The following is a 15,518-nucleotide window of genomic DNA, read 5'->3' as shown; positions in this document are numbered from 1 at the left end:
CCAGTGGGAGCTGCTGGGAGTGCATTTGAGGTTTTTTCCCCCCCCTCTCCCGATAGATATTTGTGCAAGTGTTTAAACATTGCTAATTGCTGAAGCGTATTATCTTACAACCCTCGCTGGAGGAGGTAGGACCGCAGAGGGTCGTGCCCGACGCCCATGTGCAAGTGCAGTGATGAATCTCTTGTGTAGCTGAAGTGCAGACCAGTTGGAATATGCTGCAGACAATTTACGAAAGTGAATCGTGTTTTTCCTCAGATGGGGTTTCTGGACGCGAACAGCTCTTGGCTCAGCAAAGAATGCACAGTATGATCAGCTCAGGTAAGAGACAGCTCCGTACCTCAGACTTCAGTGGCTGACCGGGAAAATACAGCGTAGCACAAGAAAACACCCTTCCTTTAAAGAAGTGACTTTATTTTTGTGGGGTGTAGGTAAGTTGCTAAATAATTATGGTAGTATGTTAGCCAGCAGCTGCTGCTTTTGCAGGGAATTTGTCTCCTTCAGCCTGCTGCTTTCCAGCCAGAGCAAAATGCTTACAACTGAAATCTAGTTTGGGATTCCTTGTTTGTTTTGTTGCGTGGTTGCAAAATGGGGCTGGTGGTACAGGCTTGTTCACACAGAGGCTTCCTCAGGCAGACCTTATCAGGAGGCTGCAGTTAGAGCCCCTCGTAGGCAATTCTGGTCATATGCTTATTGTAAACAGGGTTTGATCTTTCTGTCAGTTTCCTTTTCTCTAGTTTGCATACAAAGGGAGTTTAATACTAAGCCCTTTCTCTTTTCATTATGGTGTTGCTTTAAAATGCCTTTAATATGCATAGATTATTTTGTTACTTAAAAAATATTTGTGAACCTAGCAATGACAGTGTATGTAATGACTCACTGAGATGCTAAATTGAATGTGTTTTTAATGAAGGTAATTGAAAGCTGCTGTGAAAGAACACTGGACGTTTTCTCATGTATGCAAAGCTACCTTTGTATTTTTAAGTTTCTTTGCTAGCTGTATTTGATGTGCAGATGATGTACTGAGAATCAATTAAGTTGGAAGAATTTTTGCCATTCAGATAAAATGTCAATTTAGGCTAAAAATGTCAAAATTTCAGGTAACTCTTGCCCATTCTCTCTTAAACTCTGTGAGTTCCAGTTCTGGTTTTGTTGGACTGAAACTCTGTCTTTTGAGGCACAGTGTTATCTGTTTCATATCTTTTTAATTCTAGGTTTCTGAATTTGCTTTTCATAAGGTTGGCTTTGTAGAGGACCTATATGTAGAATGTAGGGTGAATTGTTTATGTGGACTTTAGACTTAGCTTTCTTTTTCTTTTCCTTTTCCTTTTTCTCTTTTTCTTTTTCAACGTGGCACTGTTTCTCATTTTCTAAGATTAATTATTTGTGTAGACTGCAGCTCACTTCAGGTTTTGCCTGTTCTGATATACCTGTGGAGCCCATGTTTGTTTGTTTTTAAAACCAAAACTGTTTCTTTACCTGCTTTATAGATAAAGAACTTAGAGTTTTACTTGTGTTTCTTTCTTACATACGTTTTTAGAGCAGACTTCTATTTTCAGATATGAAAATAAATTCTGAGAGATTTGTGTCAAATGGTAATACCTTTCCTGCTACAAAAGACTTAGATACATCTTAACCTTATGACTGGTGTATTTAAATATTGAAAGCCAAGACTACCTCAACATGATTATAGACTGAAGGAGGGAATGAGAGATTGAAAAGCTATTCTGTGCAGGTAAAAATGATGAGAATGCCTAAGGGGAATGGAGCCTTCCAACTAGTAATGTTTAAGATTGGCAATTTTTCTCTTCCTTTGTAAAGCTGCTGGATTGGTTTGTTTGTTTCTGGATCTCTCAAAGAATTACTATTTCTCTGACTTCTTAGAAGACATGTTTATCACCAGTTACAGTTACTTTGTCAATGACAGAATTCAGGTGGAAGACTTGTTTACAAATATGAACAAGGAAGCTCTTAGCAAAGACAGTGGGTAAAAGCAGAAGTTTCTCTGAAAGTTCTGCAAAGCCATCCTCAGTGTCAACACTGGTTCAAGAATTACTGTTTTTCTTTCATTTCACTGAACAGCTCAGCAGGTGTCCAGTGCTTTTATATTGGTCAAAGAGATAAGACTGACTGCTTCCCCTCCCTCTTATTGGTTTTTTGATTGATTGGTTGTTTTTAATACTCATCAAGTTAGCGGTACAGAACTGAAAATTTGGTCTTGCTCATTTTGCTACCTTGTAACTGACAGGTAATATTGCTTGAGTAATAGCAGTTTTCTCATTTGAAACATAAAAAGGGAGGTAATTTTCCATAAGTTTGCTGCTCTGCTTTTCTTCACTGAAGACAAGAATGTCATGTAACAGTTGATTTTTATCTGATATTACATTAGGCCTGTATAACATATAGGATTTCCACTGTAGTGCCAAATAGAATAGAGGGAGGGTTTAGACTTAAAACAAAAACTGAAAACACACACACACACACACACACACACACAAAACCCCAAACCCAAACCACCTTAGTCAAGAACATTATCCAGGTAAAATGTTTAAATATATATCCTGTAGAACACAAAATATTCCTCAGTTGGCCTTTAAAATACACAACTAGACTGCAAGTAGTTGACATTACATGTAGTCTGCAGATTAATTCATGTCACATGAAACCACAAAGCCTGGTGCTGCTGTCCATTACTTTCAGTTCCCTCGAGTTCATGGTCTCCCAGGATCAAGCAAGGATCTGGTAACTTCAGGTGTTGTCTCTTTCTTTGCTGTGTATAGGGGAGAAAGAAATAGCCATGGTATGATAATGTTCTCTGGTGTTTGGAGTAGCTGGAATCAGTCAATTTTATTTTGCTTGCAACAGTGTCTTTACTTTAAAGTTATCTTCGCTTACATGAATGTGACTTCTGCTCAGGTTAAGAAGTTGCACACATTTAAGGCAAGAGCAGATCCCTCAACATTTACGCTCTGCATTCTTGATGTACTTGAAGTCTTTGAAGCAACACAACTTAAACACTCAATGTATTTTTAGGTTTGGTAGTTTCCAGATGCAATACACATGTATTATGCAACTGTGATTTTAAACTGGGCTGGAGCCATCCCGAAAGAGGACAGATTCAGTAGCCAGTGAATACTTATTTGCAAAGCAAACTAGGGAATTTCTGACAATAGAAGGCATAGGACATACTTCTGTCATGTGAACAGTTCTTCTGGTATTCCCTCTATTACTGCTTTGCCTGTCTGTCTCCATCCCTGCTTGTAAATCATACTATGAATGAGATCATCTGGATAGGTACCAATCAAAAGTCTAATTATGAATGGAGCAATCGAGATCAACGCTGACTCAAGAAGCTGTGTAATTTGCAGACACCTACACCTTACTGCAGAGAACGGTTTCAGCTATCTTGAGAAGACTGAACTAGATTCTCCCATATGGTATTGTTGCTCTAAAATGCAGCAGTAAGTGCTGTGCATCTTTGTTTAAGATAATGATGTTGATGTATTCTTATTTGATACCATCATTATTTTAGCTTCTCGATTTAAAAATTAGATCTGGAGTCTAAAGCTTCTTATTTAGCTGTAATTACTATTTGACTATGCTGTTGCTTTTATTTTGCTCCGCAAGTCTCAACTTCCATGTGTGTACAATGCCACAGTGGACCCGAGCATTCAGTTGGCCTCTTATCTTACCACAATACAGGCAATAAACTATTAAATTCTTGAAAAGAAGGATTTGGTGCTGCACAGACCATGGAATAATGCTCATTAAAATGTTGCCAATAAGTAACTGCATTACTCAAACAGATATCAGTTGTGTGAAGGAGAAGAAATAACCTAGCCAGCTGTGGTATCTATAGAGGTGGGACTTTAAGAAGTAATTTCAAGTTCATTGACTTGGTGTGATTTAGTATATTGAGCTATTTTTTCCAAAGGGTAAGGTTGCTATGTTTGCTTCATTGACCATATTTTGACACAGAGCCTTGTACTATGGCTTGCCTAAATTCCATCTTGGCTTTTATTGGGTAAGGCATCCTCTGCTTCCTGCCCAAAGTTGTTGCACTGAAAAATCAAGAGTTCAAGGAGATCTTGAGCTTAAAGTTTTGGTTTGTCACCAAGCTGGCAGGTGATCTGAGCAAGTTACTCAACCCTGCCTACATCAGCTACCCCTTCTGTGAAACACAGGCAGTGATACCTGTCAGGCTCAGGAATCTGTAGAGCAAAAATATTCTAAAGGAAATATAATGATGCAGAATGATTAATTTGATTGAATCCATCTGCCTACAGGCTTGTGAAACACCTGCAATTTCACAGCTGTAGTAAGTGAATGTAGTCGCAGTATTTTATTCTCTGTATCAGTCAGGAAATTCAAGCTGTGTCACTTGAATACAAACGACAGAATCCATGCTATATGCATCATGTTGTATGTGGCTTGACAGGTCCTCATGAGCTATCTTCCCTCAGTAAACGCTGATGTACAAAATTTGACTCATATGTTGTATCTGTTGTATCTGTTGTGTGGCCGAATGACCATGTACACACGTTTGTACGCATGCATTTATATTGCCTCAGGGAAATTTTTTTGGTATTTGCTCTTTTGTTTTTTTCTGCTCAAACGAAACTTTCATCTGCTCAACTGCTCCTGTGGAGAGATTGCAGAAAGCAAATTCATGTCAAGGTTTGCTGTGCTATTCATGAAAAACTTGACATATTTGCATATCCAGATCAGGTAATGTAAACTTCTTAGAGACAGCAAAATGTGGCGTATATGGTATATCAGGCATTAATTTTCCAGAGAGAGTGAGAACAGATATGCTGAGTTTTTACTTTGTGCATCTCTTCAGAGGAAAGAAAAAAATTGAGTGTGAAAAATCAGTTGAGGGAAGTTCTGGATAACAGCCGGAGAGGCTTTTTCAATGCCTGTTGGAAAGCCTAGGTAGAAAAAAAGTCTACTACTTCATAGTAGCAGCTGAAGTATTTGAATTAATTCTTACAAAAGAATAGGGCTTTAGCCTTAACAATTAATACAATGAGAAAAGACATGCAACACAGACCTGCATGTAGCTAAAATCTCACTGATTTTTCAGTAGAGCCTCTGACTGGTGATATATGCTGGTGTCATGGATTAAGCAGTTATGAATTGGTTATGAATTCAGTTGAACAAAAATGTGGTAGAATGGAATTAAGCTGCTTTTTTTATTTTACGTTATTGAGAAGACATTGAGTACAGACCAATTTTGCCAACTTCATGTGTCCTCTAATTGCTTTTTCTTTCTTCCGTTTAATTGAAGTCCCACCTTCTGTAGCCATGCGATCACCTGACAGTCTTACTTTGTATTAGAAGATACATTTATAGGTTGTGGGAAAAGCCTGGAATAAGAATTTCAAAGTACAAGATTGACAAAAATAGCAAGCTACAAAAGCTGGAGAGTAAATAAAAAAGAATGCAGAACATAATTTCAAAACTTCTTTCACTGTCTTTCCCAATACCATTGAACAGTGCGTTTAATGCAGAGGTTTACTAGTACTGGCACTGGGACACTCTCTCTCTCCTCTTATTTTAGCTGTTCAGCTCTGTAACACTTACTGGTTTGCACTGCACTCACATGCACAGTCTCAGCCAGTCTTGCCTCTTGTGAAACTATGTATAGAGTCCATTGAGTTCATAAAGTTTTGCACTGGATATGAGGAACACTTGTAACTCTTCCTACTACCAGAGCTTTCATCAGACCTCTGTTTCTCTACCAACTGCTTACCCCCTTTCTTCTGCACAGTCTTTGCAGAGAAAGCAAAAGCGGAATAGATAGATAGCCTGAAAAGATATGTGAATATACACATTAATTTCACGTTTTGGTACAGATGATGGGGAAGGTTTCAGGTGTCATTACATTCTAACCTTTCCCAGCTACTGTTGTGGGTGGGTTTTCTGTATGATGGGTGCAATCCAAAATATTGTAGAGAAACTAATGGGCAGATGTTATTGTTAAACACATGAAAATCTAAAATGCCCACTTCTGTGGATCTCTTTAACAGGCTGACTCCTCTGGGTCAGTTATTCTTAGCCTGGTTATTTTCATCTTATGGCATTACAGGTCTAAGATTAGCCTGTTAGGCGTTATCATGCCATCTGAGTTACCTCCTAATATAACTGTACACCGGAATGATTATTTATAGACAGAGCATTCTGTCATTTTTGCTTTATTTCTGGTAGTTTAAATAAAGAAGAGCAACATTCAAGAAAAACCACAGATTCCTTCCTGCTGCCAAAACAACATGATAACTGCCTGCTGAGGGGCAGGGATATTGTTTAAAATGTTTGCTTGCAACAGATGCAAACATCCACTTTATCCCCCCTACTTCTACTAAAATGAAGTATCTCAGGGTACCACTGCTCCTGTCTCTTCTGGGGGAGGGAAAGGGGTGCCAGATCGATACACTGAACGACAGGGAGGACAGGGTTGTGGTTTCTGATGAGAACAAGGATATCCAGCTGTTATTTTTAGGGGCTGGCACCATCAAGCTCCATGTTCAGTGTGAACATGTCACATATGCACACAGCTCCTCCAAAATGGATCCATCTAGTTTTGTTACATAAAAGTGATGTCTGCTGTTCAGTTAGCCTTCCAGGTGCTTTTCACAGACCTAACAGGAAGCTTCAGCAAATTGATGCACTTTTAGCAAACCACTCTTTCTGGCAGCTTCACAAACATTTCTGCTCACAAGAAAATCTTGAATCCTAAAGCAGAGTTGTCATTCAGAAGCACAGTAAGGCACGTTCTCTCCGAAGGAAGTCCACTGGGAACTTTGTGCTTGCATGAGTTAACTATGAGCAAGTTTTTAGTGACAGTTTAGTAAAGAGCAGCAAATGTAGTAAAGTGGCAGATCTTCAGCTGGGCGTCGGTGCAGCCTCTGGCTGTAGCTGCTGCTCAGGAAGCTGGCAATTTGTAAAATAGTGACGTATTAATGGATTATGGTTATCTTACGAACTCTGTCTTTTCTTTTTTACCTTTCTCTTCTACATAAATGACATGTTCATGTCTTTGTCCGCATTCTGGGTGTAACCAGGGGGCGCCTGATTTGTTCTACCTTAAAATGTTACCAGTGTAAAAAGGCTTGCAGTATCAGTGGAAGTCTTTGCACCGTTGAAGGATACGGTGCTGGTTTAACTCCCGTTATATAATAAGCAACTCATTTCTTTTTGTCAGGCTGGCAGTTCTGTGCATGACTCTAAAGGTACTTTGGCATTTAGTATAAACTGAGCATAACCTACACATCTGTTTTATTTGTTTTGTGTCTCCTGGTTGTAAACTCCTTCCAGCTTCTGGAGTATACAAACAGAAGAGCTCCAAGAATTCAAGCCCTTTTTGGATGAATGTGCTCGAAACAGAGAATGCTTTATTCTAATGATAACATGTTCCTTCTAGTAATGAAACTCAGTATCATCAAAGGGAGACAAGAGAAGGAGCAGAATGAATTCTTTGAAAATGCCAAATATACATATCATGTTTTTACAATCAAAGACTATTGTTCTCTTTCATGATCCCTGTGGCTGAAGGTCTGCATGCCACAGGGAGGAACCGCAGCTATTCAATTTCAGTGAAGTCTGGAATGGAATAATGAGGAAGTTTCATGTTAATTTAATAATTTCCCTCAATTATTCTGTTCTTAATCCAAGTTTCCTTTTTCTTTCTTAGTGCCCAAGGCCACCACCTTGTTGGTATTGTGCAATAACAGTATGAGAAGGAATAGGGAAAACGAACTTTAAAGCTTCATCTTACATAGAGACTCTTTGTGGTGTTTGCTACTCCTGTTTATGTTTAGTAAAATGTCAATGATGGCCTTTTATTTACCTGTTCACAACTCCTTTTCTTGCAGAGACAGTAAGTTCTTAGTTCTCTTCATAGAATCATAGAATCACAGAATGGTTTAGATTGGAAGGGACCTTAAAGATCATCTAGTCCCAGCCCCCTGCCATGCATGGGCAGGGACACCATCCACTAGACCAGGTTGCTCTAAGCCTTGTCCAACCTGGCCTGAACCCGTTCCAGAGATGGGGCAGCCACAGCTTCTCTGGGCAACCTGTGCCAGTGTCTCACCACCTTCACAGGAAAGAATTTTTTCCTAGTATCTCATCTAAATCTACCTATTTTCAGTCTAAAGCCACTCCCCCTTCTCCTATCACTTCATGCCCTTGTGAAAAACCCCTCTCCAGATTTCTTGTAGGACCTCTTTAGGTACTCGAAGGCTGCTATAAGGTCTCTCAGCAGCTTGTCTTCTCCTGGCTGAATAAGCCCAACTCTCTCAGCCTGTCTTCATAGCAGGTGCTTCAGCCCTTGGATCATCTTTGTGGCTTCCTCTGGACTCGGTCCAACATGTCCATGTCCTTCTCACGTTGGGGGCTAGATGCAGTGCTCCAGGGGGAGTCTTAGGAGAGCAGAGGAGAGGAATCACCTCTCTTGACCTGCTAGTCATGCTGCTGGTGATGCAGCTCAGGACATGGTTGGCTTTCTAGGGTGCAAGTACCAAACTGCCAGGTCGTGTTGAGCTTCTAATCAACTGACACCCTTTATCTACTTGTTTGATCTCTAGATGAACATCCCTATTGGAAAAGATGTATTTTTCTTAAGCCTTGTGAAGTCTCTCTCCTGTGGATACAAAAGCAATAAAATCCTGGACTGGTTTAAGTTTTTGATACTCTAATTTGAATCTAACCTTGAAGGTTTAAAAAGCTTAAAAGAATACACGAATTACAAAATAGCCAGGAAACACAAAATTAAATACTTGTATTTTCTGAGATTTCATGCTGACATGAAAAATGATGGCATTAGTATGAGGCACAGAATGGTATAAGAAATAGCAAAAAGAAAATCATCACTGTGAGTCTCTATATTAACATATATTAGCATCTCTACTTTTACATGTAGATACATATTGTTCAAGGACTATATAGAAATTATTTGGATGCCTCAAAATGCTCATCATAAAAATCCTTGCACAGTAGCTGCTGAAATCGAGTGGGGCCTAAATTCAAGAGAGCATTTTACGTTGGGAGTCCAGTAGATGCTCACCAGCCTGTGTCGTGCATATGCTCAAAACTGTTCCAGGCTCCAAAGACAGATCCACTCATTCCCACGCATGTCAGAAAGTTGGCATAGTTTTATTTGCTGTCACTGTTTTTCCTACAGGGTCTGTTTCAGAAGAAGAAAGTTTTACTCTATTGTTTCTTTTAAGAATAGTTATTGTAGAAGGAATTCTGTGGGGACAGAGGGCAAGGACTATTATGCGTTTTAGGGGACAAAGAACAAAGACATACATGTCTGCTAAAACATCTGGCTGAAAAAGAGTTAAAGTAGAAACAAAGCACTTTGTGCGATCAAGCAGAGCAAAGAAGCTGGACACAAGCAGGAGAGCATAAAGATAAGGAACTGGTTATTCTGGGACTGATTGTTGTTGAATGAAGAATGTTGAAAAAAAACCTATGATTTAGGAACTAAACATGATGTGCTAAAAATAGCTTTTGCTAGAATGGTATAAAAGCTAGAGCAATAGGCAATAAAGTGATTCGCTGCATGAAGATGCTTTGAGTCCGTGCTGTTTGTATGTTACAAATGGTGCCCGAACAGAGGCTTGAATAGGAGAGTCATGGAGTCTGGACCAATGGCGTCGCCTGGCCAAACCAGGGGCCACGAAGATTTTGATACTGTGCACCCATCACCGTTAAGGAGGTGAGCGGTCGGGAACCGTGGGAGGGAAGCTATCCCAAGATCAACAGCGCAGTCTGGATGTAATGTGCCATCTGCTCGAAACACAGCATCGCCCTGTATCGGGTCCGCAACTTGTGACTTTGTTAGAATGGATCCATGATAGTGTCCAACTTGCCAGCTGGCAGCACCTTCCAAATCCCCTCTTGGCAAGCTGTTGGTAAATGGCTGCATGATGCTGCTTCAAACAGGGACCCCGCAGCAGGGAAGCATTTTGTAACCTGGTGGCAGATCCTGGCCACTCTTCGCCAGGTACAGCTCAGCGCTGCATTTGATGCCGTCATGTCTGAGGAAGCTACGGACGCTCATGATGGGGTAAATTCTCCTGTTGCCTCATCACCAGCTGTCTCCCTGCCTGCGCCTCCTCTGTTGTCACAGTCCTCGCCGACGACCACGACGACCCTTGTGGTGCAACGCATTTTGCTTCTCTGGTTCCCTCGGCTGGAACCACACATGCCTTAAATTCACTTAATAAGCTAGGCTGTTGGCTTGCAAAAGAAAGTAATGCCACAAGCGCTGCTCCCTCTGGCTTGTTAGCAGATGTTGATTCTGTTCGTCATGCAACATTGGAAAACCGCACTGTTATTGACTTTTTATTATTAGCACAAGGACATGGGTGTGAAGATTTTGGTGGGATGTGTTGTATGAATCTAAGCGACCACTCAGAGTCAATTCACAAGAGTATCCAAAAATTAAAAGATCTAAACAAAGACTTGCAGCTAAATCAGGGTTGGGATGCTTTTGGTCTGTTTTCGTAGCTCGGGAATTTTGGACCATGGGTCAAAAATATCCCAGGGTTTATTTTAATAGCTCTAATTGCTGTGTTAATGATTGCCTTATATCTTCCATGTCTTTTTTCTTGTATTCAACAATCAATTGAACAAAGTATGAATCAGGTTATGGTCACACAGTTGCATGCGAATCTTGCCCTTTCGCAGATAAAGAAGAGGAGATATGGGGACAGAGGGCAAGGACTATTATGTGCTTGCGGGGACAAAGAACAGAGACATACATGTCTGCCAAAACATTTGGCTGAAGAAGAAAGAGTTAAAGTAGAAACAAAGTACTTTGTGCGATCAAGCAGAGCAAAGAAGCTGGACACAAGCAGGAGAGCATAAAGATAAGGAACTGGTTATTCTGGGACTGATTGTGAAATGATGAAGAATGTTGAAAAACAAAACTATGATTTAGGAACTAAACATGATGTGCTAAAAATAGCTTTTGCTAGAATGGTATAAAAGCTAGAGCAATAGGCAATAAAGTGAAGATGCTGCATGAAGATGCTTTGAGTCCATGCCATTCATACACCACAGAATTCCATAGGAAATAGTAAGTCTTACCTGGGTTTATTCAAGGAGTATGAGGGGAAGACTGGAAGAGGGAAAGAATTTTGGAGGCAATACGAGAGAATTTCATAAATGGAGTAGTAGCGCAGAGCTGTGGTATACAAGCACTTCCTATGTTGTAATACTGTTGTGAGGGAGGGTGAGGAAGGCACTGAAGGTGCAAGAGAACCGTGTGGGCGGTGGAAACCAGGGGAGTTTGACTGTCCGTGAACAGAGGAAAAATAGGTGAAAAGAGTTATGAAAACGATCAGCTTCAACTGGGATGAGAGAAGTTTCTGTCAAAAAAAACCCAAAGACATTGTGAAGAAGTGGGAATATTTTGGAATACGAAAATTGTAATATTGGAAATTTAGAGAAATAGGAATATTTTGGAATCAACACAAGTTGTTTAAAAAACTCAGGTCTGTGTTATTCTTGCAATCATGCAGTAATTCAGGGATTTCCCTCACCATTGTATGGGCTATTTTTCTGTTTGTGTTTAGTTTGGGGTTGTTGGGGCTTTTTTGTCTGAGAAAGAGTACTTTGGGAGAGGTGTAGGACACTGAGTCTGTTTATGCGTGTGCTACACATTCTGCCGCATCTCACCATCCAGACCTCCAGCCCACTGTAGCTCATCTTTCCTGGTGAACCTGCAGAGCAGTTTCACCAGAGCTTTGCCGTAAGTTCCTAGCACTGTGCCATGTGCACCATCTCTATCTTGCCTTTGCTGCTGACCTAGTGGGCAGTTTTCTGAGCTCTGTGCTAATTTTCTCTTCTTTAGTTTTGTTTTTTTGATCTTGCGCCAGGACATACAGGGTGATAATGGGGCAGCTGAAGAACTTACTGGGGAAAGAAGGGAAATTACAAATGACAACATCAAAGTGCTACAGGCAAAGAAATAAAGGTGGAATGCTAATGCAGCTGAACTAAGTAATGGTGGTGCAGTGGGTGATTAAGGATACTAATACTGACACAGCGATTTTGTTTAGAAAATAAATGGTTAGAAATGGGAATATGTAGAAAAAAGTTCCCTTGGGCTAAAATTCTCAAACGTCCTTGAAGAGTGAATTCCTCTGGTCATGCATATATACTTGTCACTGGTATGCATATACAATTACAGAAGATGTATATACATAAGCTTTCACCAGTCTTATTCCATCGCCCCTTACTGGGGACATTTTGGTATGGCTTATTAAAACCTGCCAAAAATTTTGGGAACTCTGGATTTCACAAATTAGTTCAGATAAGTTTGAATGAGTGCCTAAGGCAAAGTGATCTTCTTCCTGCAGGCCTAGCAGCCACAGGAGGTGGACATGCATCGTGTAAACCTTCCCATCTGTCTGCTGTCCTTCATCTGCAAATATCCAGAGGTCTGCAGCAGCACACATTTATTCCCAAAGACCTCAGGAACTCACTCCTAAGGACCTAGGGTTTTTTATTTGTTCTGTGGAATACTAGGTCTGTTCTGGTAGTGACTAGATGCTTCAGGTGCATCATGGGTTATAAAACATTTAGCAGCCAGTTCAGCTTTAGTGATCTCCTGCAGATTCTGAATGATGTGAGTGCAGAAATATGGGCTATTCCTTTCTTCATTTTCCTCTCTCATTTTCCTCTCTCTGCCTTTTATTATTATTATTTTTAATTTTGTTTTAATTGTTGTAATCTGTGAATACTATGTATGTGGTTACACAGATGTACAGCCTCAGTACATTGGAGTGAGGGAGGTCTCTAGAGGTATCAGCTGGCATTGGTGGGAAGGAAGAGCAGCGGTCTCACCCTCCCTTTGGTCCTCATCTCTCATTCCTCTGCTAAAGAGCCACATCCCTTGTACAGACACAGGTGTTCATGTGTCCATTTGGTCTGATGGGGTGAACAGCTAACCCCAGTTAAAATGTGCCTCCTGCTTGCCCATGCCACTGCAGGTGTGTGATACAGCGTGGGGAAGGAGGGTATCATCTTCAGAGTTGGAGAGGCCATGAGCAGAGAAGGGAGGCACAACCACTCCAGCAGTGGTCCCAGATACATGTCAAACTGCTGCTGGGGAAATCTTCCATGTCCAAAGAATATACCCACTGCTCCTCTTAACATTTAAAGGTCAGATCCTAGAATTTCACACCCAATTAGCACCTTGTTAAACTCCAGTTAATTATATAGCACTGTACCCTTAAGTAGAATTTACGTTACTACTGTCCCTGTGAAGCTGTCAGTAATTACCTTTCCTCATCCAAAGGGCACAATTCATCTGTTAGTATGAAAGGAAAATACCTTACAAATACGCGTTGTTTATATTAAGTAGAAAATTGTGTTGACTTCAGGACTCTGCACCAAATTTGAACATGCTGGAAGCAGTAGCCAGCTGCACCTCTGAACCATTATCAGTCCTGGTGCAGTGCCATGTGAAGAGTCTGCCGCAGGAAAGCCTTCATGGCTCTTGCGTTCCATTTCTGCTTCATTCTTTTTTTAATCTTTTTGTGGAGAAAATGTTTTGCCAGACATTCTCCCTCTCTAATCCCTGCTATCCTTATTTATTTTTGTAACCTAAGAGTGCTCTGGTATGCCTTTATCCTTCCTAGACTACCTGGAAATCAGTAGAATTCAAGTTATGGGAGGAAAATTTTCCTTCCTGTGATGCTGTTCCATAGTTGCTTCTTAGGTTCTGGTATCAAATAGTTTTTATGTAAACCAAAACCATAAAATAACTCTACCTGATGCTGACATGCTAGCAAATGCAGGTCAGAAGGACCATATAGTTGTCATAGTTGTTGCTATTAACTTCTTACAGAGTGTGGTTTCAAGTTGAAGGTATGGTTTGACTTCTGGCTGGCACTGGGCTGTGCTGAGCCTAGCGACATGAAGTGCAGACTTTTTTTGGATCAGAACGTTCGAAACGACTGTGCTCCCCACAGTAACACCCAAGATGCCAGATCTGAGAGAGATTTTCATTGCTGTTCCTTTGCTGTGAAAGTCTGTACATCTGAACTGGGGACAGCCAAAGACTATATCCCTTGTGGTACCAAATGGAAAATGAGGAACACTAGTTAGTAACATTTATGTGGGAAATACTTTGTTGTGGCCAGCTGTCAGTACTTGGTATTTGACTGATTGTCCAAACCCTCAGCAGAGGAAAACTCAGCTTTCTCCTTAGATAACATGTTCGGATGTTTGAACTTTGTGATCGTGAATTCAGTTATAAAGTCTACCCAGAAGACACTAGTTGCTTTCTGCAGAAGAGAAAGGCTATATAGATTAATCTTACATTTCTGCACTCAGTCTACTTAGTTTTTATATAACCCTTACTTGTACTCCCCAGAAGGCCTGTAGTTATGCAAATAATTCCCATTTATAATATGGTTTTAGTCTTCCAATATAGATGGATGGATGCTTAGGTGGATATTAATAGTATATGTTCCATGCAAAAAAAGCATAGTAATGCAAATGAAAATCAGACTCTTTCTACTTATGGAAGTCTTTCCAAGCTCTTAATCATCTTAAATCCAATTAGCCTTTTCCTGTTTCTGACATGGCTCCCTTTGAGATAGGATAAGTGAACTGGAATATTCCTGGTGACAAAGCCTCCTTGATGAATATCAAAACTTACTTTTATCCTGCTTTCTGTACTTCCTGTTTTCAGTTTTTAATCTTGCTGTACATTGACCACGTGTTGTCACTGAGCTGTCTGCAATGACAGCCATCTGTTTTTAAGGTTATATTACGGTTAATGAAGCACACCAAGGTATATTCCACTCATTCATCCCAACAGAAATTACCATGCACATACAAAAAATGAGTGAACTATTTTGTTTCCCTATCACAAAGCTTTACGAGGACCTCTGGCATTCCTCAGAGCCTTCCATGAAATATCCTGAAGAGATTTGTTTCATCTGTGGTTTTAACCCAATCAATCTTTTTTCCATTATTCTTCTTTCCAGACCTCTATTAAAATAGCAATTACTGGTGCCTCACTGCACTGTCAACCTTTTCTTAAATTCAGAAAGAATATTTATTTCTTCCCTTCTGCTTTTTATCTTTAAAACTGTTTCTGATCAGTGATAAGAGTTCCTGTAACTTCATATAAAGGCCAGAGCAGTACACAAACTCCAGTGAGACACCTTGTGAAGGACATTTTGCAAGTCCAGATAAGTCTGTGGACCAGATCCTTAACTAGTACCAAGTGTCACTGCCCAGTGACATCCGGGCCCTATTTTAGCCACCGTTTTGTTAAGCCTGTGAAAGAATTTGTTATGGTTTGTGTCTTCAAATACGCACGCAGTTATAATTCAAAGCTCTTAACTTCATCCTACAAAGTCAGAATGCATCAAGCTTGATTTCCTCCCTAAATGTCTGTGGGATTAAAACAAGTCAAATTTAAACAAAAATTGGCTCAGTTGTGGCTGTTAACGGAGGATATAGTTTCTGAGAGAACATATGGGGAAAGA

The 15,518-nt window shown here is 40.3% G+C and overlaps 1 protein-coding gene across 3 annotated transcripts in view; it reads left to right on the top strand.

Annotated features, from left to right (window-relative positions):
• Window positions 1–212: 212 nt before the first annotated feature.
• HDAC9 (histone deacetylase 9) overlaps window positions 213–15,518 on the top strand; it is a 96,332-nt gene continuing 81,026 nt past the window's right edge. For 2 of the 3 annotated variants that reach the window (XM_010023865.1, XM_010023864.1), the window contains exon 1: window positions 213–318. In XM_010023865.1, coding sequence (XP_010022167.1) covers window positions 213–318 — 106 coding nt within the window. The remainder of the gene's footprint in view (window positions 319–15,518) is intronic. The other variant, XM_010023868.1, reaches the window with a different exon arrangement.

Source organism: Nestor notabilis, unplaced genomic scaffold, assembly GCF_000696875.1.
Source record: "Nestor notabilis isolate BGI_N333 unplaced genomic scaffold, ASM69687v1 scaffold351, whole genome shotgun sequence".
In the NCBI taxonomy this organism is placed as follows: domain Eukaryota; kingdom Metazoa; phylum Chordata; class Aves; order Psittaciformes; family Psittacidae; genus Nestor; species Nestor notabilis.
The sequence above is the reverse complement of the archived record's forward strand: the minus strand, read 5'-3'. Positions and strand labels throughout refer to the sequence as shown.